Consider the following 25,381-nt stretch of genomic DNA (forward strand, 5'->3'; position numbering starts at 1 on the left):
TATCTTTGTTGTCCCCAATGTCTGTTGCTTGACCTTGTTCTATCGAACCGCCCTCTTTGAAATGTTCAAAATGTAAGCAACCCGACCCTCACTGTATCCCTCTGCCCGTAAAGCCAGAATTGACCCCTTCTTTTCCTCACTTAAAGCTTTTCTTTTCAACACTTTTGTAATGCTGAATAGTAATTTTTTTATTCAAATTGTCTTTGAGGTAATACATGCCTTGTTTTTGACATCCAGCTCGTTTTATTGCAAGAGGATCGTGATGACCACAGCAGTGGTTTTTATACTTTTCCTAATTTAATTAGATTAATTCGATTTGGTAATCACCTATTCAGTACCTCATTAAGTAAACTGAGGTGCGCCTGTGTTGGAATTTAACAGACACTGGAATGGAATGGCTGCCATACATATACATGTACAGATGCTGATTTAAGAAAAAATAGGAGTGGTCAAACATTTTTCCAGAGCTGTATACACATACATATATATATATACACACACACATATTTGTACACATATGTACAGCTCCGGAAAAAATTAAGTGACCACTGCACATTTCTTTTTCCATTCCAAAAATGTTGAAAATGAAAGTTTTGAATGAGGAACAGAATTGTTCAATTTGCAGTGGTCTCTTAATTGTAACCATTCTGTTCCTCACTCAAAACATTCCTTTTAGACTTTTTTGGAAAGGAAATAAAAAAGAAATCTGGAGCTGTATGTGTGTGTGTATGTGTGGATGTATATGTATACAGTATCTCACAAAACTGAGTAGACCCCTCACATTTTTGTAAATATTTGATTATATATTTTCATATGTCAACACTGAAGAAATGACACTTTTCTACAATGTAAAGTAGTGAGTATACAGCTAGTATAATAGTGTAAATTTGCTGTCCCTTCAAAATAACACAACACAGCCATTAATGTCTAAACCAAATGTGAGTACAATGTCCAATGAGAAAATGTCCAAATTGGCCCCAAAGTGTCATTATTTTGTGTGGCCACCATTATTTTCCAGCACTGCCTTAACCCTCTTGGGTATGGAGTTCACCACAGCTTCACAGGTTGCCACTGGAGTCCTCTTCCACTCCTCCATGACGACATCATGGAGCTGGTGGATGTTAGAGAACTTGCGCTCCTCCATCTTCCGTTTGAGGATGCCCCACTGATGCTCAATAGGGTTTAGGTCTGGAGACATGCTTGGCCAGTCCACCACCTTTACCCTTGGCTTATTTATCAAGGCAGTGATCGTCTTGGAGGTGTGCTTGGGGTCGTTATCGTGTTGGAATACTGCCCTGCAGCCCAGTCTCTGATGGGAGGGGATCATGCTCTGCTTCAGTATGTCACAGTACATGTTGCCATTCATGGTTCCCTCAATGAACTGTAGCTCCCCAGTGCCGGCAGCACTCATGCAGCCCCAGACCATGACACTTCCACCACCATGCTTGACTGTAGGCAAGACACACTCGTTTTCCTCATTGGACTGTGTAATGGTTGGTTATGACCACTGGCCACCTCCTAAGTATCCTAGCATAAAAGACTATGTTAACTCGGTAATTATTGGAGAAAAATGAAGGAACTATGGAAGGTTAACATCGTAGCCTCATGCTGAATAAAGATGTCTCTCCCTGACTTCCAGTTGCATTCATTTTGTTTATGGATCAAAAATGGACTGAATCTAACAGGCCCAAAAGATGTACTCTTGTCTTGACCACACATGGCCAGCAGAGGACTGTCCACATCAAAGAGTCTGGCTCCTCTCAAGGTTTCTACCTACGTTTTGACTAGAGGTCTAGGGAATTTTGACTTGCCACTGTGCATCCATTTTTGTTGTTGCATGCTCTGTAAATGCACATTGTGACCACTGTTGATGTAGAAAAGACTTTATAAAATACATTTGATTGATAAAAAAAATAGCTCAGACTTTTTCCTTTGGGAGCTTCCACCCCCTGTTGGTTCTGATGGGAAGCAGTTGTGTGGAGGTTAAACTGGCCCTAATTGCTGCCTCCATAATGTTCCGGCATCTGCTCATGCTTTCACAGTGTGACTCCTGAACCCCAGATAGCAGTGCAATGTCACTCTGTGGGAGCGAGACGCTGATAGGACAGGCACACCACATCTAGTACTGTATGTTGTTATATGCTCATGTTGCATGACTGTTGCTGTTATTGATTGACACAGTCCATCCTTATTTACTGACTAGATCAGTTATTTTGAGAAGCTGTTATTTGTGATATAAATAAAACATTCCTCATTGTTTTTGTATTATCACTGGCTGATGTATTTGATGAATGCATGAGTTCACAATTTTCCAAACCTTTTGTTAACACTGTTACCCAAATGTGGTTTGCAGGAAAAAGGCAGAAAATGTATACACTCACTACTGTAAAAGGGTCTGCTAAAATGGCACATTGCGTTTGTCAGGTCAAATTTACTCACACTCATAACTGCTGGTCAATCACTCTATTGCTTGTAAATGTAAGCTCTGCATGCATGTGACCTTGGACTCAAGCCAAGTACTCGAGTGCGAAGAAAGAAGTCTGATAGTAATAGCATGCTAAACACGGCCAATAAAAGTTGTTACCGCCAAGCTATGCACAGTGAAATTGAAGATAACTGATTGACTCTCTGCGAATTAGAACTAAGTAATAGTTCAATTTAAAGGGCCCAAGGAACTACTCACAGCTCAGTCCTGGTGAGGAACATTGGAGGATTGGTGAGCTTAATAGGGGAAAACAGGCCTTGGCAGTGTACCTAAAATGAAATATACTGTACTTTTGGTGCAACAGAGTTACTGTTATATACACAATCAGCTTGTATAATAGAATGAGAATGTTCTTTGCAACAACATGGTATTGACACATTCTCCCAAGAACCTTGTCTGTTTACGTACACTGCCGTTCAAAAGTCTGGGGTCACTTAGAGATTTACACTCACCTAAAGGATTATTAGGAACACCTGTTCAATTTCTCATTAATGCAATTATCTAATCAACCAATCACATGGCAGTTGCTTCAATGCATTTAGGGGTGTGGTCCTGGTCAAGACAATCTCCTGAACTCCAAACTGAATGTCAGAATGTGAAAGAAGCAATTTTGAGCGTGGCATGGTTGTTGGTCCCAGACGGGCCGGTCTGAGTATTTCACAATCTGCTCAGTTACTGGGATTTTCACGCACAACCATTTCTAGGGTTTACAAAGAATGGTGTGAAAAGGGAAAAACATCCAGTATGCGGCAGTCCTGTGGGCGAAAATGCCTTGTTGCTAGAGGTCAGAGGAGAATGGGCCGACTGATTCAAGCTGATAGAAGAGCAACTTTGACTGAAATAACCACTCGTTACAACCGAGGTATGCAGCAAAGTATTTGTGAAGCCACAACACGCACAACCTTGAGGCGGATGGGCTACAACAGCAGAAGACCCCACCGGGTACCACTCATCTCCACTACAAATAGGAAAAAGAGGCTACAATTTGCACAAGCTCACCAAAATTGGACAGTTGAAGACTGGAAGAATGTTGCCTGGTCTGATGAGTCTCAATTTCTGGTGTGGGGGATGTTTTCTTGGCACACTTTAGGCCCCTTAGTGCCAATTGGGCATTGTTTAAATGCCACGGCCTACCTGAGCATTGTTTCTGACCATGTCCATCCCTTTATGACCACCATGTACCCATCCTCTGATGGCTACTTCCAGCAGGATAATGCACCATGTCACAAAGCTCGAATAATTTCAAATTGGTTTCTTGAACATGACAATGAGTTTACTGTACTGTAATGGCCCCCACAGTCACCAGATCTCAACCCAATAGAGCATCTTTGGGATGTGGTGGAACGGGAGCTTCGTGCCCTGGATGTGCATCCCACAAATCTCCATCAACTTCAAGATGCTATCCTATCAATATGGGCCAACATTTCTAAAGAATGCTTTCAGCACCTTGTTGAATCAATGCCATGTAGAATTAAGGCAATTCTGAAGGTGAAAGGGGGTCAAACACAGTATTAGTGTAGTGTTCCTAATAATCCTTTAGGTGAGTGTATTTTCCCTCTCCAGTAAAGATGGTTAACATATTTTTAGAACATCATTACAATTAAACTGCAGTTTTAAATCAAAATACATACAGAAACACTGTCCAGGAGATAAATATAGGTGTATCAAAGAATACAGAGTGTGGAAGAGTATACCAGCAGATCCTTTGAAGGTGATTGATTTGTATGTGAATACCAAGCCTGTTCCTTCAAGCAGCCAAGTGCATTTTTTACTGCAACACTTCTCTCCACTGAACGTCTAGCAATTGTTTGGCGAGCTTGAGTTGTTAAACATATAAACTGTAAGCTGTCTCTGTGGAAGACAACTGCTCTGCCAGGGGGATTATTTCAAACAATGAATGCAAATCAAAGAATAATAGCTGGGGGATATTTATATTTCAGACTCCCCTGTTTAGACACATCCAATTGCGTCAAACACATATGGCAAAAGCTGATTAAGTGATAGCCCTACTGTTTTTAACCCTATAATCACTAGCATATTTCAACCTCGCCATGGTAATTTCTGACCCTAATTACATTTTAGCTCTAACTTGAAAACACCATGGGCTGTTAACTCAGTCCCCATAATTGTATTTGAAAAACTTGATATAGGATAGAGACATGGACTGATATCGAGAAATATAAACGTTTATTATTTATGTTATTTCTTTAATGACCCAGTGCTTCTAATCCCTTTCTATTACTTGTGTTTGAGATGTTTTTTATAGCATTTATATTTGTATACTTCTGCATTTGCGGATACCAACCAATTGTCTTTGTGGTGATGCAGTGGCTGAGTTAGAGGAGTGTTTGTGAGACAAGGGCAATTCCTAATATTGTTTTTATTGTCAATAAATCTCACAAATACATACAAATGGCAACGTTATTTTGTCTAAATTTTGTTTTCCTGAGCTGAAGGCAAGTACTGATGCAGAATAGTAGTTAGAATCAAATGCAATATATTTAGAATGCTAGGCTTTTTTCCCTATTTCTGGATTCACGTAACATTTTGTTGTTGCCCGAGCCATCACCTTGGATAATAAAAGACAATTATTAGACTCAACAATTGCCATAAAAGGGACATAATTGTTTTGTTTTGTGTTTGATCTCTGTAATAGAAATGAGTGTAATAAAAGAAAGTGTATTTCATTTCTTTATAAAAATCTCTCTCTCTCTCATATGAGAGAGAGAGAGAATGCATATGTGTATAGTTATTATGTATCTCAGTGCTGCTTGAATGTATGTTAACACCTTGTAAATGTATAGATTTTACTTTTGTAAACACAATGAAAGATTTCACAATGAAATCTTTTATTAATCAGAACCAGTTTTTTATCTGACATAACTTGCTTATAGTTACCAATTCCATGTTGTTTTAAAGGAAATCATACATGTAGTATAAAAACTAAAATAAATTAGTGCAAAAAGAAATTAGTGCTGGTGACTCAATTACAGTTCAGGTGTTTTGACTGATTGCAAGGCTGATCTGGTATGTGGCAAAGGGGATTGGTTTTATGCTGATCATTTGCACTTAGCCAACACTATCGGAGATAGCCCACAGACATGCTTGGCATTTGCATAGATAACATGGTGTCTCAATGGCAGGAGGTTATGTTCTGTGGCAGTTTTCTGCTTGGAGTGGATCCGAGCTGAATCAGCTAATGCTTTGACATTAGAGAGTGCAATGTGCTTCTATTGCTTTCTTACTTAATGATGTTGATCCGTTTACTTTCAATAATCTGATCACATTTTACTTATATTATTCTGTTAATTGCCCATATTGTGAGCATTAACTGTGTAATCCAATTCCATTATCCTCATCAGAATGGCATTTCTGATCTCTGTGAAAACACTTATTTTCAATAGTGTATAGTTTATAGTTTTCGAAATAGTGTGCTGTTTATTATTGTTGCATGAACATTTGTTTTAACACTGTTAATGAATAAACATTTGGCTTTGCTGTGTTTTTTAGGGAGTTTGCACGTTGGAAGGTGAGGAACACCGCTATCGAGAGGAGGGACCTGATTCGAAACCCTGTGCCACTCATGCCGGACTTCCAGCGCAGTGTCCGGTTGCTAGGGCGACGACCCTCCACTCAGCAGTTCATTGACACCATCATCAAGAAATATGGAACCCACATCCTCATATCTGCCACCTTGGGAGGTGAGAAATAATATATGTAAGCAACAAGGGGGTGTGTGAGATAGGGCCAATATACCATGGCTATGAGCTGTCCTTAGGCATGCCATATTGCACATAGCTGTGGTATGCTGGCAATATATCAAGACCCCTGAGATGACTTATTGCTCCTATAAACCTGTTTCTAATGCACTTAGAGTAGCATAAAGTGATATGATGTCATACCCGTGGTATACAGTCTTATATACCATGGCTGTCAGCCAATCAGCATTCAGGATTCAAACCACCTGATTTATAAACATATAGTGTACAGTATATACATATATATGTATATACTGTTTGCTTTGCAATACTATTTAGACATTTAACGAATTCTCATAAATTATTGAATTGGAAGTGATACAGAGAAATTGTATCATTTCCATGTTTTGGAAAATGACAGTATAGCTAAGTAGTTGTATTTCTTTTTACAGCCTATTTTGCTCAACTGTATCAAGGGTGCCAATCATTTTGGAGGTGACTGTAAGTTAATACTGTGAGAGTTTTGACAGTCAAATTACCTAATGCAATGGCTTACCTTAACTGAAAGGTAACCCCGTATAAAACCTTTATTGGATCTTCTGTTCTGTTACGATAACATTTCAGACAGTTTTATCTGAATAAACATTGCTTTATCAACCTTCTACTGAGGAGATTTGAGCTCAGGCATTACAGGCAAAGCCCCGCTATGGAGGAAGAAAAGGTTTAAATGTTGTAGCCCTGACAACCTTTTATGTCCCATCTAAAAACGGTTAAAAATGGAGAAGCTGTCATTGAAAGGCATTTATTCTTGTGCTGTGCTTCATGGCTTTAAAATATTTTCAAACATTTACGTTACTGTTCAAAAGTTTGGGGTCACTTAAAAATGTCCTTGTTTTCCATGAAAACATACATGCGATGAGTTTGAACAGGAAATATAGCTATATGAATAGGAAATATAGTCATTGATGAGTTTAGAAATAATTATTTTATACTTTTTTTTTCGTCAAATAATCATCCATTTGCAGCAATAACAGTCTTGGAGGACTTTGGCATTGTAGTTGTCAATTTGTTGAGGTCATCTGAAGAGATTTCACACCATGCTTCATAAATCACCTCCCACATGACTGTGCTGGCCACTCCTTTATAGACAGAATACCTGCTGACTGCTTTTTCCCTAAATAGTTCTTCCATAGTTTGGAGCTGTGCTTTGGGTCACTGTCATGTTGTAGAAAGGAGGAAACTGTCTTCAATCAAGCACCATCCACAGGTTATGGCATTTCAAAATAGAGTGATGGCCTTCCTTCTCCCTTTTACCCTGTACAAATCTCCCATTTTACCCCACCAAAGCACACCAGACCCTCACATTGCCTCCACCATGCTTGACAGATGGCCTCAAGCAATCCTCCAGCATCTTTTCATTTGGTCTGTTTCTGACGAATGTTCTTCTTTGTGATCCAAACACCTCAAACTTAGATTAGTCTGTCCTTAGCATTTTTTTCTGATCTTCCTCTGTCCAGTGTCATGGTTCGTTTGCCCATCTTAATCTATTCTTTTTATTGGGCAGTCTGTGATGGTTTTTTCTTTGAAATTCTGCCTAGAAGGCCAGCACCCTGGAGTCATTTCTTCACTGGTGACATTGAGACTTTTGTTTTGCTGATACTATTTAATGAAGCTGCCAGTTGAGGACCTCTCAAAATAGACACTAATGTATTTGTCCTCTTGCTCAGTTGTGCACTGGGGCCTTCCAGTCTTTTTCTATTCAGGTTCGAGACAGTTTGTGCTGTTCTGCGAAGAATGTAGTAATGGAATTTCCTTCATTTCTCAGAACAGGAATAGACTGATTGGTTTCAGCAGAAAGTTCTTTGTTTCTCGCCCTTTTTAGCGTGTATCGAACCCACAAATGCTGATCCTCCAGATATTCAACTAGTTTAAAAAAGGACAGTTTTCAGCGTTACTAACATAATCACAGTGTAGGTTTTCTAATGATCAATTAGCCTTTTAAAATGATAAACTTGGATTTGCAAACAAAACGTGCCATTGGAACACAGGACTAATGGTTGCTGAAAATCTGCCTCTGTACGCCTGTGTTGATATTCCATTGAATGCTACCAGCTACAATAGTGATTTACAACATTAACAGTGTCTACACTTTATATCTTATCAATTAGATGTTATTTTATGCACCAAAAGTGTGCATTTCTTTCAAGGACATTTCCAAACTTTTGAATGGTAGTGTGTGTGGATATATGAATGTAGCAAAATGTGTAATATTTCAATATATTTCATTAATAAGTATATATTCTGAAATGTGTTATTTAAATAGATGTACACACACATACACATTGTACAAATATATTCTAATAGATTTCTATTGTGTATGGGCTTACTGAAACCAACGGCAAAAACAACTTTCACTTCAACCTTATTATAAGTCAATGAAAAAAGGTGACTAGCAACATTGGAACACAAAATGTATCTGGAGACAGATTGGTACAGATGGTACTCTTAATTTTCTCTTAATAATAAGGTTATTTAGGTTCAAGTGAATACATCATTTCATTCAGATTGTCATCTGACTAGCTAAAGGTAATTGACAGTACTGTCCCTGCTCCCCCTTTCTCTTTTGCTGCAACAAATTGAAATTGTTTAACAAACTCAAGTTAAGAAAACTCACACTGAAAATATATCCACTTACGTTGCACTTACAGTGAGGGAAAAGGGTATTTGATCCCCTGCTGATTTTGTACGTTTACCCACTGACAAAAAATGGTCAGTCTATAATTTAATGGTAGGTTTATTTGAACAGTGAGAGACAGAATAAGAACAAAAAAATCCAGAAAAACACAAACATTTTATACATTGATTTGCATTTTAATGAGTGAAATAAGTATTCAACCACTCTGCGAAACATGACTTAGTACTTGGTGGCAAAACTCTTGTTGGCAATCACAAAGGTCAGATGTTTCTTGTAGTTGGCCACCAGGTTTGCACACATCTCAGGAGGGATTTTGTCCCACTCCACTTTGCAGATCTTCTCCAAGTCATTAAAGTTTCGAGGCTGACGTTTGGCAACTCGAATCTTCAGCTCCCTCCACAGATTTTCTGTTGGCTTAAGGTCTGGAGACTGGCTAGGCCACTCCAAGACCTTAATGTGCTTCTTCTTAAGCCATTCCTTTGTTGCCTTGGCCGTGTGTTTTGGGTCATTGTCATGGTAGAATACCCTGGCTGAGGGAAGGAGGTGGATCTTGCGGGTGCTCCAGGATGTCACTCCTTCACGGCGTAGTGTTTTACCAATTGTTTTCCTGGTGACTAGGGTCCCAGCTGCCTTGAGATCATTGACAAGATCCTCCCGTGTAGTTCTTGGCTGATTCCTCACCGTTCTCATGATCATTGCAACTTCACGAGTTGAGTTCTTGCATGGAGCCCCAGACCGAGGTAGATTGACAGTTCTTTTGTGTTTCTTCCATTTTCAAATTATCGCACCAACTGTTATCACCTTCTCACTAAACTGCTTGTCGGTGGTCTTGTAGCCCATTCAATACTTGAATGGTCTACAATCTTGTCCCTGACATCCTTGGACAGCTCTTTGGTCTTGGCCATGGTGGACAGTTTTGAATCTGATTGATTGATTGCTTCCGTGGACAGGTGTCTTTTATACAGGTAACAAGCTGAGATTAGGAGCACTCCCTTTAAGACTGTGCTCCTAATCTCAGCTCATTATCTGTATAAAAGACACCTGAGAGCCAGAAATCTTTGATTGAGAGGGGATCAAATATTTATTTCACTCATTCATATGCAAATACATTTTTGACGTGTTTTTTCTTGCTATTTTTTTTTACTTATTCTGTCTTTCACTGTTCAAATAAACCTACCATTAAAATTAGAGACTGATAATTTTTTTGTCAGTGGGCAAATCTACAAAATCAGCAGGGGATCAAATAATTTTTTCCCTCACTGTAAAATGTATCCTTCTTTGCCTAACGTCTTTGTTTCCCAATATAACTGGGAATACAATATTGATAGCTACATCTAAACAAGGTGAAAATAATTTTTGTTTTAACTGAATAGTTAAAATGTTTCAGTTAATAGCTATTCAGTTAATTGTAGGTGTATCGCGCACGCTGCTCACTGGGAGAACGAGAGGTGTTTCGAACGCAGTAAGGACATCTGTGCTTATTGTACAGCTCATCTGCATAAAGCGTATTGGTGGCTCCAATTACTATGACAATCTGATCTGTGTTTCGCTAATCGAATGCAGAATATAGCACAATGAGCTAAATACCCTGAAGAAAAATGTTTTACCCTGACCAATTAGTTGTCAGAACAAAACGTTTTGATTATAGTTTTTTTCTTGACGTGGCAGGAATTATTTTGCCTTAGTGGGACGTCACGGTAAAATGAACAAAGCGGAATCATGGAAGCACACCTGTCACGTCCTGGCTGTGCCCCTAGCCATCTCTGCGCTGGGCTCGGGGCATAGCCAGGACAGGACAGGAGGTGGCCTTTAGCCACCTCTACTCCTTTTTTTGGTTTCCCCAATTGGAGGCAGGTGTTAGTCATTGCCTCCAATTGGGGACCCTATTTAAGTTTAGTTTGTAGGCCCCAAGGCGTGGTTCATTTTGGTTTTGTTTGTCCTGTGTAAGGAATACCCACGTCACTGGTTGCTGCCTTTTTGTTTTGTTGGAGTCCTTCTTTCCTTTTCATTAAAACATGGATTACCCTTGTGACCTTCAGTCTGCGCCTCTGTCCTTTCCACCCCACGACCGTGACAGAATGAACCACCAAAAAAGGAACCGCAGACGCACGAGGAAGACCCGCCATGGCCACAGGAACAACTCCCTGTGGTTGTGGGAGAAGCCAGAGACGCCGGAGGAGGAAGCTCGGCGTCTCTGCGCTTATTCCGGCTACGCCCCTCCGGTACACCCGTTGAGAGGGGAGTATGCCTGGAGAGGCGATTGGGGGGCTGACTCCCTCTCCCCGGACGACGAGGATGTGGTGTATGGGAGAGTGGAGGAAGACCCCCCGGAGGCGCAAACCCGGAGGTCGCCCCAAGACTTTTTTGGGGGGGTGCTATGGGGCGTGGACCAGTGGGGTGATGTCAAGCCCCTCAGCCGGCAGGAGGAGGGGGTCGTCAAAGAGCTCCTACAGGAGATGCAGAGGACGGAGAGGACGGGCCGTAGGAGAGGAGGCCAGAGGAGGAAGCAGCAGCCCGTGCCTCCTACCAGCCACGGGTTGGATGGTACGAGTGGTCCCCTGTCCAGTCGGCGTGCCCCACTCCCTACTCCGCAGCCTACTACCACCCCGCGGCCTACCCCGCGGCCTACCCCGCGGCGCCCTGCTTCCCCTGCTGCCCGGGAGCCGCAGCAAGCGCTGCCAGCGCCCCCCGCTGCCTGGGAGCTGCAGCCAGCGCCCCCCGCTGCCCAGTGGCCGCAGCCGCCAGCTCCTCCCGCTGCCCAGTGGTCGCAGCCGCCAGCTCCTCCCGCTGCCCAGTGGCCGCAGCCGCCAGCTCCTCCCGCTGCCCAGTGGCCTCAGCCGCCAGCTCCTCCCGCTGCCCTGTTTTCGCCGCCGCCAGGACCCGCCGTGGACTGGCCGCCGCCCGGGCCCACGGATGACTGGCCGCCGCCGCCCGGGCCCGCGGATGACTGGCCGCCGCCGCCCGGGCCCGCGGATGACTGGCCGCCGCCGCCCGAGCCAGCGGATGACTGGCCGCCGCCGCCCGGGGCCGTGGATGACTGGCCGCCGCCGCCCGAGCCAGCGGTTGACTGGCCGCCCGAGCCAGCGGTTGACTGGCCGCCCGAGGCCGCGGATGACTGGCCGCCGCCGCCCGAGCCCGCGGTTGACTGGCCGCCTTGTCCCGCTGCGCCTTCACCTGCCCAGGAGCCCCCGCATCGTCCCACGGCGCCCTCGCCTGTCCCGGCCTCAGCGGCGCCCTCGCCTGTCCCGGCCTCAGCGGCGCCCTCGCCTGTCCCGGCCTCAGCGGCGCCCTCGCCTGTCCCGGCTCTCCCTGTCCCTCCGCCGGCTCTCCCTGACCCTCCGCCGGCTTCCCCGTCTCCGGCTCCTTCGCCGGCTCTCCCACAGGGTTCTGACCCTCCGCCGGCTCCCCCGGCTCCTGCTCCTCCACCGGCTCCTATTCCCCCGCCGGCTACCCCGTCTCCTGCTCCTCCGCCAGCTCCTGCTCCCCCGCCGGCCGTCAACCCTCCGCCGGCTCCCCCGGCTCCTGCTCCTCCGCCGGCTGCCGACCTGCCGCCGGCTCCTATTCCTCCGCCGGCTCCCCCGTCTCCTATTCCTCTGCCGGCTCCTGTTCCTCCACCGGCTCCCCTGTCTCCTATTCCTCCGCCGGTTCCCCCGGCTCCTACTCCTCCGCCGGCTCTCCCGCCGGCTCCGGACCCTCCGCCGGCTCCCCCGGCTCCTGCTCCTCCACCGGCTCCTATTCCCCGCCGGCTCCCCCGTCTCCTATTCCTCTGCCTGCTCCTATTCCTCCGCCAGCTCCCCCGGCTCCTACTCCTCCGCCGGCTCTTCCGCCGGCTCCGGACCCTCCGCCGGCTCTTCCGCCGGCTCTTCCGCCGGCTCCGGACCCATCGCCGGCCCTTCCGCCGGCTCCGGACCCTCCGCCGGCTCCCCCGGCTCTTGCTCCTCCACCGGCTCCTGCTCCTCCGCCGGCACTTACTCCTCCGCCGGCTCTTCCGCCGGCTCCTGACCCTCCACCGGTTTCCCCGTCTCCTACTCCTCCGCCGGCTCTTCCGCAGGCTCCTGACCCTCCGCCGGCTCCCCCGTCTCCTATTCCTCCGCCGGCTCCCCCGGCTCCTACTCCTCCGCCGGCTCTTCCGCCGGCTCCGGACCCTCCGCCGGCTTCCCCGGCTCCTGCTCCTCCGCCGGCTCCTATTCCCCCGCCGGCTCCCCCGTCTCCTGCTCCTCCGCCGGCTCCTACTCCTCCGCCGGCTCTTCCGCCGGCTCCTGACCCTCCGCCGGTTTCCCCATCTCCTGCTCCTCCGCCGGCTCTTCCGCCGGCACCGGACCCTCCGCCGGCTCCCCCGGCTCCTGCTCCTCCGCCGGCTGTCGACCCTCCGCCGGCTCCCCCGGCTCCTGCTCCTCCGCCGGCTGTCGACCCTCCGCCGGCTCCCCCGGCTCCTGCTCCTCCGCCGGCTGTCGACCCTCTGCCGGCTCCCCCGGCTCCTGCTCCTCCGCCGGCTGTCGACCCGCCGCCGGCTCTCCTGCCGGCTCCGGTCCCTCCGCCGGCTCTCCCGTCTCCTGACCCTCTGCCTCCCTGGCCTGTCCCTGCAGCTCCGCCTCCCCGGCCTGTGCCGGCGGCTCCGGGCGCTGAGCCTCCGCCGGTCCGGGTGTGGTCGTCCCGGTCTTGCGGTCGGGAGCCCGCACCTTTGGGGGGGGGTACTGTCACGTCCTGGCTGTGCCCCTAGCCATCTCTGCGCTGGGCTCGGGGCATAGCCAGGACAGGACAGGAGGTGGCCTTTAGCCACCTCTACTCCTTTTTTTGGTTTCCCCAATTGGAGGCAGGTGTTAGTCATTGCCTCCAATTGGGGACCCTATTTAAGTTTAGTTTGTAGGCCCCAAGGCGTGGTTCATTTTGGTTTTGTTTGTCCTGTGTAAGGAATACCCACGTCACTGGTTGCTGCCTTTTTGTTTTGTTGGAGTCCTTCTTTCCTTTTCATTAAAACATGGATTACCCTTGTGACCTTCAGTCTGCGCCTCTGTCCTTTCCACCCCACGACCGTGACAACACCCCTACATTTTAGTGTATTTCAATGTTATAATGAGTTGTGTTTGGTTGACATTGCAAGCAAATCATAGGTAAAGGAGTGTTTTCTTATGCTTGGAATGTTTTACCACATTACACACTAGCTTAATTTTATTTTTCAGCTCATTCCTTTCAATTGATAAATGGCAGGTTTGTGAAATCTTTAAAAACAAAACATTACAACAAGGAAAACATGAACTGACCCATGTTCAAAAGAATACATACACTTAGTTCTTAATACTGTGTATTACCCCCTTTAGCATCAGTGACAGCGTGCAGTATTTTGTAATAGTTGTCTATGAGGCCCCAAATTCTTGCAGATGGTATAGCTGCCCATTTGTCTTGGCAAAATGCCTCCAGGTCATGCAAAGTCTTTGGTCGTCTTGCATGAACCGCAGGTTTGAGATCACCACAGAGGAGAGTTTTGGCAGTTTTGGCTGAAATCTTTCTTGGTCTACCTGACCTTGGCTTGGTATCAAGAGATCCCTTAATTTTCCACTTCTTAATAAGTGATTGAACAGTACTGACTGGCATCTGCATGGCTTTGGATATCTTTTCATTTCCATCCATCTTCTTCCGCTTATCTGGGGCCGGGTCGCGGGGGCAGCAGTCTAAGCAGGGATGCCCAGACTTCCCTCTCCCCAGACACTTCCTCTAGCTCTTCCGGGAGGACACCAAGGCGTTCCCAGGCCAGCCGGAAGACATAGTCCCTCCAGCGTGTCCTAGGTCTTCCCCGGGGTCTCCTCCCGGTGGGACGGGACCGGAACACCTTCCCAGGAAGGCGTTCCGGAGGCATCCGAAACAGATGCCCAATCCACCTCAGCTGACCCCTCTTGATGTGGAGGAGCAGCGGCTCTACTCTGAGCTCCTCCCGGGTGACCGAGCTTCTCTAAGGGATCGCCCAGCCACCCTGCGGAGAAAGCTCATTTCGGCCGCCTGTATCCGGGATCTTGTCCTTTCGGACATGACCCAAAGCTCATGACCATAGGTGAGAGTAGGAACGTAGATTGACTGGTAAATCGAGAGCTTTGCCTTGCGGCTCAGCTCTTTCTTCACCACGACAGACCGATACATCGACTGCATTACTGCGGAAGCTGCACCGATCCGTCTGTCAATCTCCCGTTCCATCCTTCCCTCACTCGTGAACAAGACCCCTAGATACTTAAACTCCTCCACTTGAGGCAGGCACTCTCCACCAACCTGAAGTGGGCAAGCCACCCTTTTCCGACTGAGGACCATGGCCTCGGATTTGGAGGTGCTGATTCTCATCCCCACCGCTTCACACTCGGCTGCAAACCGTCCCAGTGCATGCTGAAGGTCCTGGTTAGAAGGGGCCAACACAACAACATCATCTGCAAAGAGCAGAGATGAAATTGTGTGGTCCCCAAACCTGACACCCTCCGGCCCCTGGCTGCGCCTAGTAATTCTGTCCATAAAAATTACGAACAGAACCAGCGACAAAGGGCAGCCCTGCCGGAGTCCAACATGCACTGGGAACAAGTCTGACTTACTGCCGGCAATGCAATGCAGACTTTTCCATATTTATAAAATCCCATTACCTTGTTACACAAGTCTTTTGACTTGTTCTTCTATGCCCCCCATGGAATTCTTTCACCCAAATGGTGAAAAGAACACATTTCAAAAAAGCTGATACAGGGGCAACAAAAGACTGGAAAAGTTGTGTATTGCTAAAAAGACTTGGTGGAACATCTCACAACTAATTAGGTTAATTGGCAGTAACATGATTGAGTGTAAAAAGAGCATCCCAGAGAGGATGAGTCTGTCAGAAGTAAAGGTTTCAAGGGGTTCACCACTCCGCAGGCAAATAGTGCAACAACTTAAGAATAATGATTCTCAAAGTAAAATTGCGAAGAGTTTGGAGATTTCATTATCTACGGTACTTGATATCATTAAAAGACTCAGAGAATCCGGATAAATCTTTCTACGCAAGGGAGAAGGCCAAAATCCAATATTGGATGACTGTGATATTCGGCCCTCAGACGGCATTGCATTAAAACATACACTATTCTTTCGTGGAAATCACTACATGGGTTCAGAAACACTTACGATAACCATTGTCTGTAAACACAGTACATCGCTGCGTCCACAAAAATAAAACTTTGCAAAGAACAAAACATATATTAACAAGATCCAGAAATGCCGTCGCAATCTCTGGTCCCCAGCTCATTTTAGATGGACTGAGGTGATGTGGAAAACTGTCCTGTGGTCTGATGAATCAAAATTTTTTGTTCTTTTTGGGAATCATGGATGCTGCATCCTCCATGCTAAAGAGGCGAGTGACCCTCTGGCTTGTTTTCAGTGCATAGTGCAAAAGCCAGCATCCGTCATTGGTATGGGGTTGCATTAGTGCACATGGCATGGGTGACTTGCACTTTTGCAAAGGCACTATAAATGCTGAACAATATATACAGGTATACAATATATACAGGTCTGCTGCCATCCAGATAAGGTCGTTCAGGGATAGCCCAGGAAAATGCCAAACCACATTCTGCACATATCTCAAAAGCATGGCTCTGTAGTAAAGGTGTCTGGGTGCTAAACTGACCTGCCTGCAGTCCAGACCTGTCACCCACTGAAAGCATTTGGCACATTACGTAATGGGAAATACGACCATGGAGACCCCGAACTATTGAGCAGCTGCAATCCTAAATCAACCAAGAATGGGAAAACATTTCACTTTCAAAACTACAGCAATTGGTTTCCTCAGTTCCCATACGCTTAGTGAGTGTTGTTAAAAGGATAGGCGATGCAACCCAGTGGTAAACATGCCCTGATGCCTGGCATCAAATTCAAAATGGCCATGTTTTCATCAAGAAACACTAATTTTTTCAGTTTCAACATTGAATATGTTTTCTTTGTACTATTTTCATTTAATATAAGGATAAATGATTTACACTAAATTAATTGCATCATTGCATTCTGTATTTATTTGCATTTTACACAGCATCTCAGCTTTTTTGGAAAAGGGGTTGTGTTTTGCAGACAGTAGTGGACATTGCACCTTTTCCCATTGTACAGTACAATGATATAATTTACTATATCATGGAGGCAATAATGTAACCCACATGTACCATTAACTCCACAAAAGAGTTCCTTTATGTCTAGCAGTTCCATTGGTTTTAAGTACCAGTTGGCACTCTTAGCACCAGACCTCAGACAGTGTTAATGATATACAGATAAATCAATACATTTCCCTCATGTATTTCTTTTATATATCCATAATCTTCTATTATTTCATTATAGTAGCCAATAAAAGTGTACCGCTGTATTGCAATAATGTATATCCATACATAGGTGAATGACATTATTTCCAGACTGAAAAAAGCTCAACTAAGTATTAATCAATTTAGTCTTCATCAAGACCCAGGGCCAACAAGCCTGAATGAAATACACTGTATTACTAATGAGAACAATACATTATGCCCAAATACTGTATAACTGTTTGGGTCTGAGTTCACTGCATGGGCCAGGCAAAGTAGCATATTTATGTTAAATTCACCATTTAAGGGGAATTTTACATAAATAAGCCAGATCAACAAAGAAAGCTATAGCAAAGACCAGGCAAAGAGTGGGTCTGTCCTCTTCTTACTACATATAATTTTCTGGTTGGGAAGGATTGCCACCCCCAGTCAAGACCTCCACCAGCTCAGTGACCTATCCCAATGCATTGCCATGGGTCAAAAAAACTATCAAAATCAGCATGGTTGTGAACATATCTGAGACACTCTTTAAATCTTGGCTTGTATTCTCTTTGAACGGCAAGTAAAGGGACGCAGAGGGAAAATAAGCTTTCCAACCTTTATGTAGCATCAACAAACAGGCATTAGCTTGCTTCCAGTTATAGTTGATGGCAGAATTATTATTTGTTGCTATGTAAAGGTTCAGATCTTTCTGTAGGGGTGTTCACATTTTCCCCTGTGGTGCCAGGATGTTTACTTCTAAAGGTCATTTACTTGGTGTGAAAGCAATCCACTAACTTACAACCAAACATTGCAAACATTTTAATAAGGTGAAAGATAACATTTCTGTTGATATGTGGTATAAATTGTGGTAATTAACACACCAATTACAAGTTTTAACGACATTAAAGCTTGTTTCCTTACTAGTTACTGATGGAGAACAATGTGTGCATGCTTATACTAATGATTCTAACAAGAAAAAGTGAAAGTCAACAATGGTATAATATCATAATATTAAAATGTGCCTCACTTTCTGTATTCCTGTAGGTGAGGAGGCATTGACTTTGTACATGGCCAAGAACAAGCTGGACCGGAAGCTGGTCAACGCCACTCAGAATGTTGAAGCATTGCACCAGCTGGCCTCTTCTTACTTCATTGACCGAGACGGCACTATGCGGAAGCTTCATGAGATCCAGATATCCACCAATGCCATTAAGGTATGCCATCCCTGTACACAAAATAAAGTATTTAAATTGTGTCACATGAGTTATACATACAACCCTGTTTTCAATGAAGTTGGGACACTGTGTATAATGTGAAGAAAAACAGACTGCAGTGAATGCAAATTATTTAAACCCTATATTCAATAGACAACATACAGTTAAGTCTGGAAATATTTGGACACTTTTTGGACAATTTTCATAATGTTGGCTCTGTACGCCACCACAATGGATTTGAAATGAAACAACCAAGACGCAAGTGCAGACTTTCAGCTTTAATTCAAGGGGTTGAACGTTTAGGAATTGCAACCATTTTCATACCAAGTCCCCTTATTTCAAGGGTGCAAATGGAATTGGACAAATTAACACAATCATGAATAAAATGTTAATTTTTAATACTTTGTCGAGAATCCTTCGCAGGCAATGACTGCTTGAAGTCTGGAATGCATGGACATCACCAAATGCTGGGTTTCATCCTTTGTGATTCTTTGCCAGGCCTTTACTACATATAATTCCCTCTTGGCACAGGCAGACACAAGTGGTTTTCTCACTACTGGTTTATTTCTCCTAAAATCCACTGTAAAAACTAAACACACAGAATTGATAAGAAAATACAGAAATCATATTAGCTTACAGAAATGATAGCATACACAGCATGTCGAATGAGTAACATTTTCCCAAAGTAAAATACCTTGTTGGCTGCATGCCCATACAAAGGGATTGCTCTTCTTTGTAACCATTTACTTAATATGATGTCTGTTGTAATCAACAAATTTCACTTTCGTCATAGTACACAATGTTCTTGCTTACTGCATGTTAACCAGCTTGCTTAATGAGTTACACTTCAGCTGTCTTCAGTTGTCAATCAATCAATCAATCAATCAGATTTATTTATAAAGCCCTTTTTACAACAGCAGTTGTAGTGCTTTTACAGAAACACCCCACCTTAAACCCCAAGGAGCAAACAACAGTAATGTTACATTTCAGTGTCTAGGAAAAAAAAAAGGCAAAATTTAGGAATAAACCTAGAGAGGACCCAGGCTCAGAGGGGTGACCAGTCCTCTTCTGGCTGTGCCGCATGAGATATTAAGAGTCCAATTGGAATAATTAATAAATGCATGTGGGCTATATCCAGAGTCTATTTAAATTTAGACTAGGTCAAAAGTATGACCAGATGGACAAGGACAGGGACAGCAACGGGCCCCCCAAACCAGGTACTCCGCAGGTGTGTACCAGGACCTCATGTCCTCCTAAAGTATAAATCTCTCGGGAGGAAACTGGGAAAATTCAGAAAATGCATTCCTCATATCAACAACGATTTATAGTGGAGAAGGAGAACTTAGTGGGGAAGGAGAACTGACACAATCTCCAGCACAATAGTATAGCACCGTAAGACCTTGGGACTGAGACAGGGGGGGTCCGGCGACACTGTGGCCCTACCCGGGGGAGGCCCCGGACAGGGCCCAACAGGCAGGAAATCAATCAACCCACATTGCCAGGCATCAACCAAAGGGACACCCACCAACCGCAACCACCGTGAATGAGGGCCGAGTATTGCCAGCAGAGTACAGCCCAATTGCACAAGTGCGCAACAGAGAGACAACAACAAGCCAGTGACTCTTCCCCCGAAAGGCATTGGAGGGAGGGCATCCCAGTGTCGACGAGAACTCACCTGGCAAGACAGCAAGTTGTTGTTTGTTAGTGGGTCTTTCTGCCTTAAGTTTTTCTTCAGCAAGTGAAATACATGCTCGATCAGGTTGAGATCAAATGATTGACTCAGCCATTGCAGAATTCTTTGCCTAAAAAACTAATGTGTTGCTTTCGCAGTACGTTTTGGGTGATTGTCCATCTGTGAAGTGATGCGCCGTCCAATCAACTTCGCTGAATTTGGCTGAATCTGAGCAGACAGTATCCCTATACACTTCAGAATTCATCCGGCTGCTTCTGTCTTCTGTCACATCATCAATAAATACTAGTGACCCAGTGCCATTGGCAGCCATGCATGCCCATGCAATCACACTGCCTCAAATGTGTTTTACAGATGATGTGGTATGCTTCGGATCATGAGCCATTCCAAGCCTACTCTATACTTTTCTCTTCCCATCATTCTGGTACAGGTTGATCTTAGTTTAATCTGTCCAAAGAATGCTGTTCCAGATCTAGGCTGGCATAGTCAAATCTGGCCTTTCTATTCTTGAGGCTTATGAATGGTTTGCATCTTGTGGTGAACCCTCTGTATTTGCGCTTGTGAAGTCTTCTCTTCATGGTAGACTTGGGTAATGAAATGCCTACTTCCTGGAGAGTGTTATTCACTTGGCTGGATTTTGTGAAGAGTTTTTTCTTTACCATGGAAAGGATCCTATGATCATCCACCACGGTTGTCTTCCATGGACGTCCAGCCTTTTTGTGTTGCAGAGCTCACCAGTGCGTTCCTTTTTTCTCTGAATGTACCAAACTGTTGATTTGGCCAATCCTAATGTTCCTGTTATCTCTCAGATGTATTTTTGTTTTGTTTTGTAGCCTAAGGGTGGCCTGTTTCACTCTCATTTAGAGCTCATTTGACCACATGTTGTGGATTCACAGCAACTGCTTCCAAATGCGAATGACACACCTGGAATCAACTCTAGACATTATACCTGCTTAATTGATGAATAAATAATGAAGGAATAGCCCACACCTGTCCATGAAACATCTTTTGAGTAATTTGTCCAATTACTTTAGGTCCCTTTAAAAAGAGGGTGCTACATATTCGAGAGCTGTAATTCCTAAACCCTTCCTTCAATTTGTATGTGAATAACCTCAAATTAAAGCTGAGGGACTGCACCTTAATCCCATATTCATTATTTAACTATAACCTAAATATATTTTGGTTAACAGACAAAATAACAAAACTTGTTTCAGTATTCAATTATTTCCGGACATAACTGGGCATTTGTTTTATATTGGAGGGAGATCTAACAATAATTTTTTAAAGCTTTTTTAAGGTGGTCAACCAAAAGTGAAATAGATACTTGAGGGAGCATTTAGGGGTTGGTTTGAATTTGTTGTCGCTGTAATTCAGCTAAACTCCTTAAAGTGGAAGTGGAAGATGTTTTTTAATAAGGCTGTTGTTAAATAAACTAACAACACTGTGAATCAAAGACATAGAAGCAATCTGAATTCATCATCTGATTATTTATTTTAGGTACATATTCTAACATTCTGTTTTTAGTGAGATCTGTGGGTGGGACAAATGTACACAGCTTTGCAGGGTAGTGTCCCATTAGCCGGGCCAATCAAACATATAAATGTCAAGATTAGCAAAAAGACAGGTTATTTAAACAAGCAAATTAAAATGCTTTTGGATAATTACACATTCATTTGACTTAAATATAAAAGAGAAATAATATAGAAGTATCAAAGAAAAACAAAAAAGACGAGAGATCTTAATTCAGACATTTTACCTTGATGCTTTCTAAGAAGTCGTTTCAATATGCCTTTCTAATTGAACATTTCTCACGATATTGCCTTCTTTCTATTGTCCACAATAGAAAAGGTGAGGCTGAGCAATGGTTAGCACTCAGTGCCAGGTGAATGAGAGGCATTTTAAATCCACTGCTTAGACTGCATTTTTATTAATCCATTTATGAAATTCTCTCTTATAATGTATGTTTTTGCAATCCACAATCATCATCAGATTATTTTTTGAAAAAGGAGTTTATATTCCTGACATTACAGACACATTGAACTATGCCATGTGAGGCTACATCAGCGAGAATTCAACTGAAAAGTAAGCTTGCATAATTTTCCTGCAGAGCAATTATCAGATGATTTACAGTGGAAACCGATTGCTGTTTTATTTCTTTATTTCACCTTACTTACTGAAAGGAATGTTATTATATATATATTTTTATTTTTTTCTGTAATTCAATAACCTGATTGAAGGAAACTGTGTTTTAAGCAGGGCTAAAACAAGCTTGGCTATGCTCTTGTTGCAAAGCCCTAATGAAAACCAATCATTTTGACTAACATGATCTTAATTTGGTACACACACTCCAAACATTCCAATCACACACACCTCCAGACTCCTCCGGCCCCCACCCATCCTCCCTGGAGAGTGTCTTGATGTCTTTTTGTTGTCCTAAGTGACAGTCGGGTGAAGAGGTTCTGGCAGATAGGGCTCTGGGTAGCACGAAGTCAAGCATGACAAAATTAAACAGAATTGACAATAGCTGCTGAGTCAGACCTTGGGCTAGGAATCGAGGACAGAAGAAGCACACACAGCATGTCAACAAAAAATGTGGATAAGAATAGAGCATCATTTATTTTTTCTGAGTAGAAGCTAAATAAACCTCACTGGAAATGTACTTTTCTAGAAAAAAGTGAATGGCTTTAAAAAGAGCCTTTTGTGTTAAAGCAGCATTTTTCACTTGAAATAAACAGCTTGTAATTTCTTTACTTTCTGGAGGCTGCTTTATTGGTCGTCTTAGTTGCCTTGGGCTTGGCGGCGTCACTGCTTAGGTAGTGATCTTGTGCCTCTTGGCTGTCTTTCACTTTGACTGTGTTTTTCACCTTTTTCACCTACTGCATTTTTGGGTGTCGCCAGCTGCTTAACCTCAGTGGGGTATTCTTAGCCTCCGTAGGGGTTTCTTTGCGGTGGCCGTATTCTTGGTTTTGGGGTTGATGCTTTCCTTTTGGGCTTCACCTTCACAGCTGTCTTTTTGAGCTTAAAAGAGCAGGAAGGCATCAGTGCCCTTGATCTGGAGCACAATGTCCTTGACAATGAGTGGGCATCCAGGGACACGCCACTCCTCTAATTGTAGTTGCACACAGCCTTGGTATTGAACTTGTCTGCCTCGGGAATGTGTGGAACTGTGTATGTGGAAGATATGAGTATTAGGAAATTTGTCTGGTTTTTGTGTGTGTGGGTGTGCATGCGTGCATGCGTCAAATCAAATGGAAAATCAAATAAAAATATATTCAGTTTAACAGTAGGTACGGTATATTGAGTTTTATTGTATGCGCAGTTGCATGTGTTGTCAGCTCCTCCTTAGTGTAAAATTACTTACTGCAAAAAAGGTTTTGTCAATATACCTGTGAAATAAAGGCTTGATAAACAACTATTAACACTAGAACCGCCAAATGCCTATGGGAATTGGCATTTGAGTTTATAATTAAAATAAAACTGCCATTTTGAAAGCTATACCCTCCTCCTTCCACAACTTTTCCTAAATAGGCATATATTACATTGTTTCGTTGTCAGAATTCTAAACTCACAAATGGAAAACTATTTAGAGACTATTTACCTGTTTTTTTACCTTGTTTTCCGACTTAATCGGCAATAGCCCACGTCACATTGCGTTGGTACCCAAATGGTACGCAGGCGCTAATCATCCCTCACTGCATGACGTCAATGGATGAATGCGCGGGACTCCCAGATGAAAGATATAGTCTTGGTTGAATTTGAATGAACTTACAAATTAAATACAAGATTTCCATGACCATTCAACAATTTAATTAGGCTATTATTTAAACATAAATTAAACGATTTAGGACATTTGGCAATTCAACGTATGCATCACACTTTACCGCTTTTCAGTAAGCAATTCAGCATTCTTGTGTAGGCTAATTCATCAAATATAAATCTAAAATGTACATCCAAATGATTATTCACTAAACGAAATACCAGACATTCTTTAGCAATCGCCCTTTCAACAAACCTATTACACCATTATTGTTTTATATTCATGTCAATTATAGACAATTCATGTCACCTAGAGATTGGCTGTGTAATTTTAATTTTGTACATTAGTAGGGCCTAATAAACCAATGAAAATACTATAGCCTGTGTTCTTACAAATAATCGTTACATGTATTGTTTTTTTTTTATTGTTTTTTTAATACAAACTCATTCTTATTCACTAACCATTTAAAACAAAAAAATTCAGTTATTCATAATTTTTTAGACTATTCTATATAGTTTGATGATGACCCAGTAGATGAAATGATGCTCTGGCTGGATGGGGATGGTTATCATTGCATTTGCTGTCATTGGTGGAAAAGTGGAACATGGATTAAAGTGATGTTTTAATAGATAAAAATGTATTGGATATATTCTTTGTTATTCTTACAGTGAAAGAATTGCCTACGGCACCTACCCATAGGAACATCCTCTCTCACATAACATTATCATGTGTGTTTAACAAGGATGGTAGGACCAGACAGATTATTTTCTTTTTTTTACCGCATTGCACCATAGAGGTTTGTAAACAATGTGCTTGTTAACACTTGTTTTTTATGTTGTTTGTTATTCCCTGTAGGGTCCTTGTAACTTGTACTATGAGGGTTAGACCAAATCTGAAGTGAAGGCACATTCCCCGGCCTGCTGGTCCTCATGGAGGGCTGGTGTGACCCTGATTCAGGAGACACTTGATACATATATATTTTATGTTTTCCCCTCAGCTTCCTCTGCTGGAATCTCTGGCTTGTCCCAGTATTGTGTACAGCCTGTTGATTTGATATTCACTGTCATTGTCTTGTTTACATGCTGGGTAAGGGCCTGACCCTGAAACCTGTGTGTGACAATCAAGGAATATATATATAAAGTATTTATCGAAGTGGTGTGCTATTTTCTTTGGTATTATTTTTGTTTTTACATTCAAGCTTGGAAATATGATGACATTGCTAAAGCAGATACATAATTAATTGAAAACAACACATTTTTATGTGGACAAATAGTGAAAAACAACTAGAAATCCTTGCTAATTTCAGCTAGCACTGTGTTTGGACACGCACAGATGGAGTGTTCACTGGTTGAACAAAACCTTCTGAACACATCACATTTTGTTTATGTCTGGATGCAGAAAAAAAATATGATTCCCCTTCAGAAGTGCATCTGCCAAAAAAGGAATCTGCTGTTGTCGGAAAAATCTATAGCCTGCAGCTGCTAGTATTTCAAACAAATAAAAAAAACTATAGAGACCATATGAATTATGTACATATCATATACTTTGGCCTTGTAAGCTTAATTTGCAATTGTAAGATGC

General features: G+C 43.3%; 1 protein-coding gene across 1 annotated transcript in view; it reads left to right on the forward strand.

The window, feature by feature from the left end:
• brinp1 (bone morphogenetic protein/retinoic acid inducible neural-specific 1) overlaps window positions 1-25,381 on the forward strand; it is a 222,059-nt gene that overhangs the window by 79,242 nt on the left and 117,436 nt on the right. Inside the window, exons 3-4 of the mRNA XM_010901621.5 lie at window positions 5,996-6,186; window positions 18,184-18,353. Coding sequence (XP_010899923.2) covers window positions 5,996-6,186; window positions 18,184-18,353 — 361 coding nt within the window. The remainder of the gene's footprint in view (window positions 1-5,995; window positions 6,187-18,183; window positions 18,354-25,381) is intronic.

Source organism: Esox lucius, chromosome 14, assembly GCF_011004845.1.
Source record: "Esox lucius isolate fEsoLuc1 chromosome 14, fEsoLuc1.pri, whole genome shotgun sequence".
In the NCBI taxonomy this organism is placed as follows: Eukaryota; Metazoa; Chordata; class Actinopteri; order Esociformes; family Esocidae; genus Esox; species Esox lucius.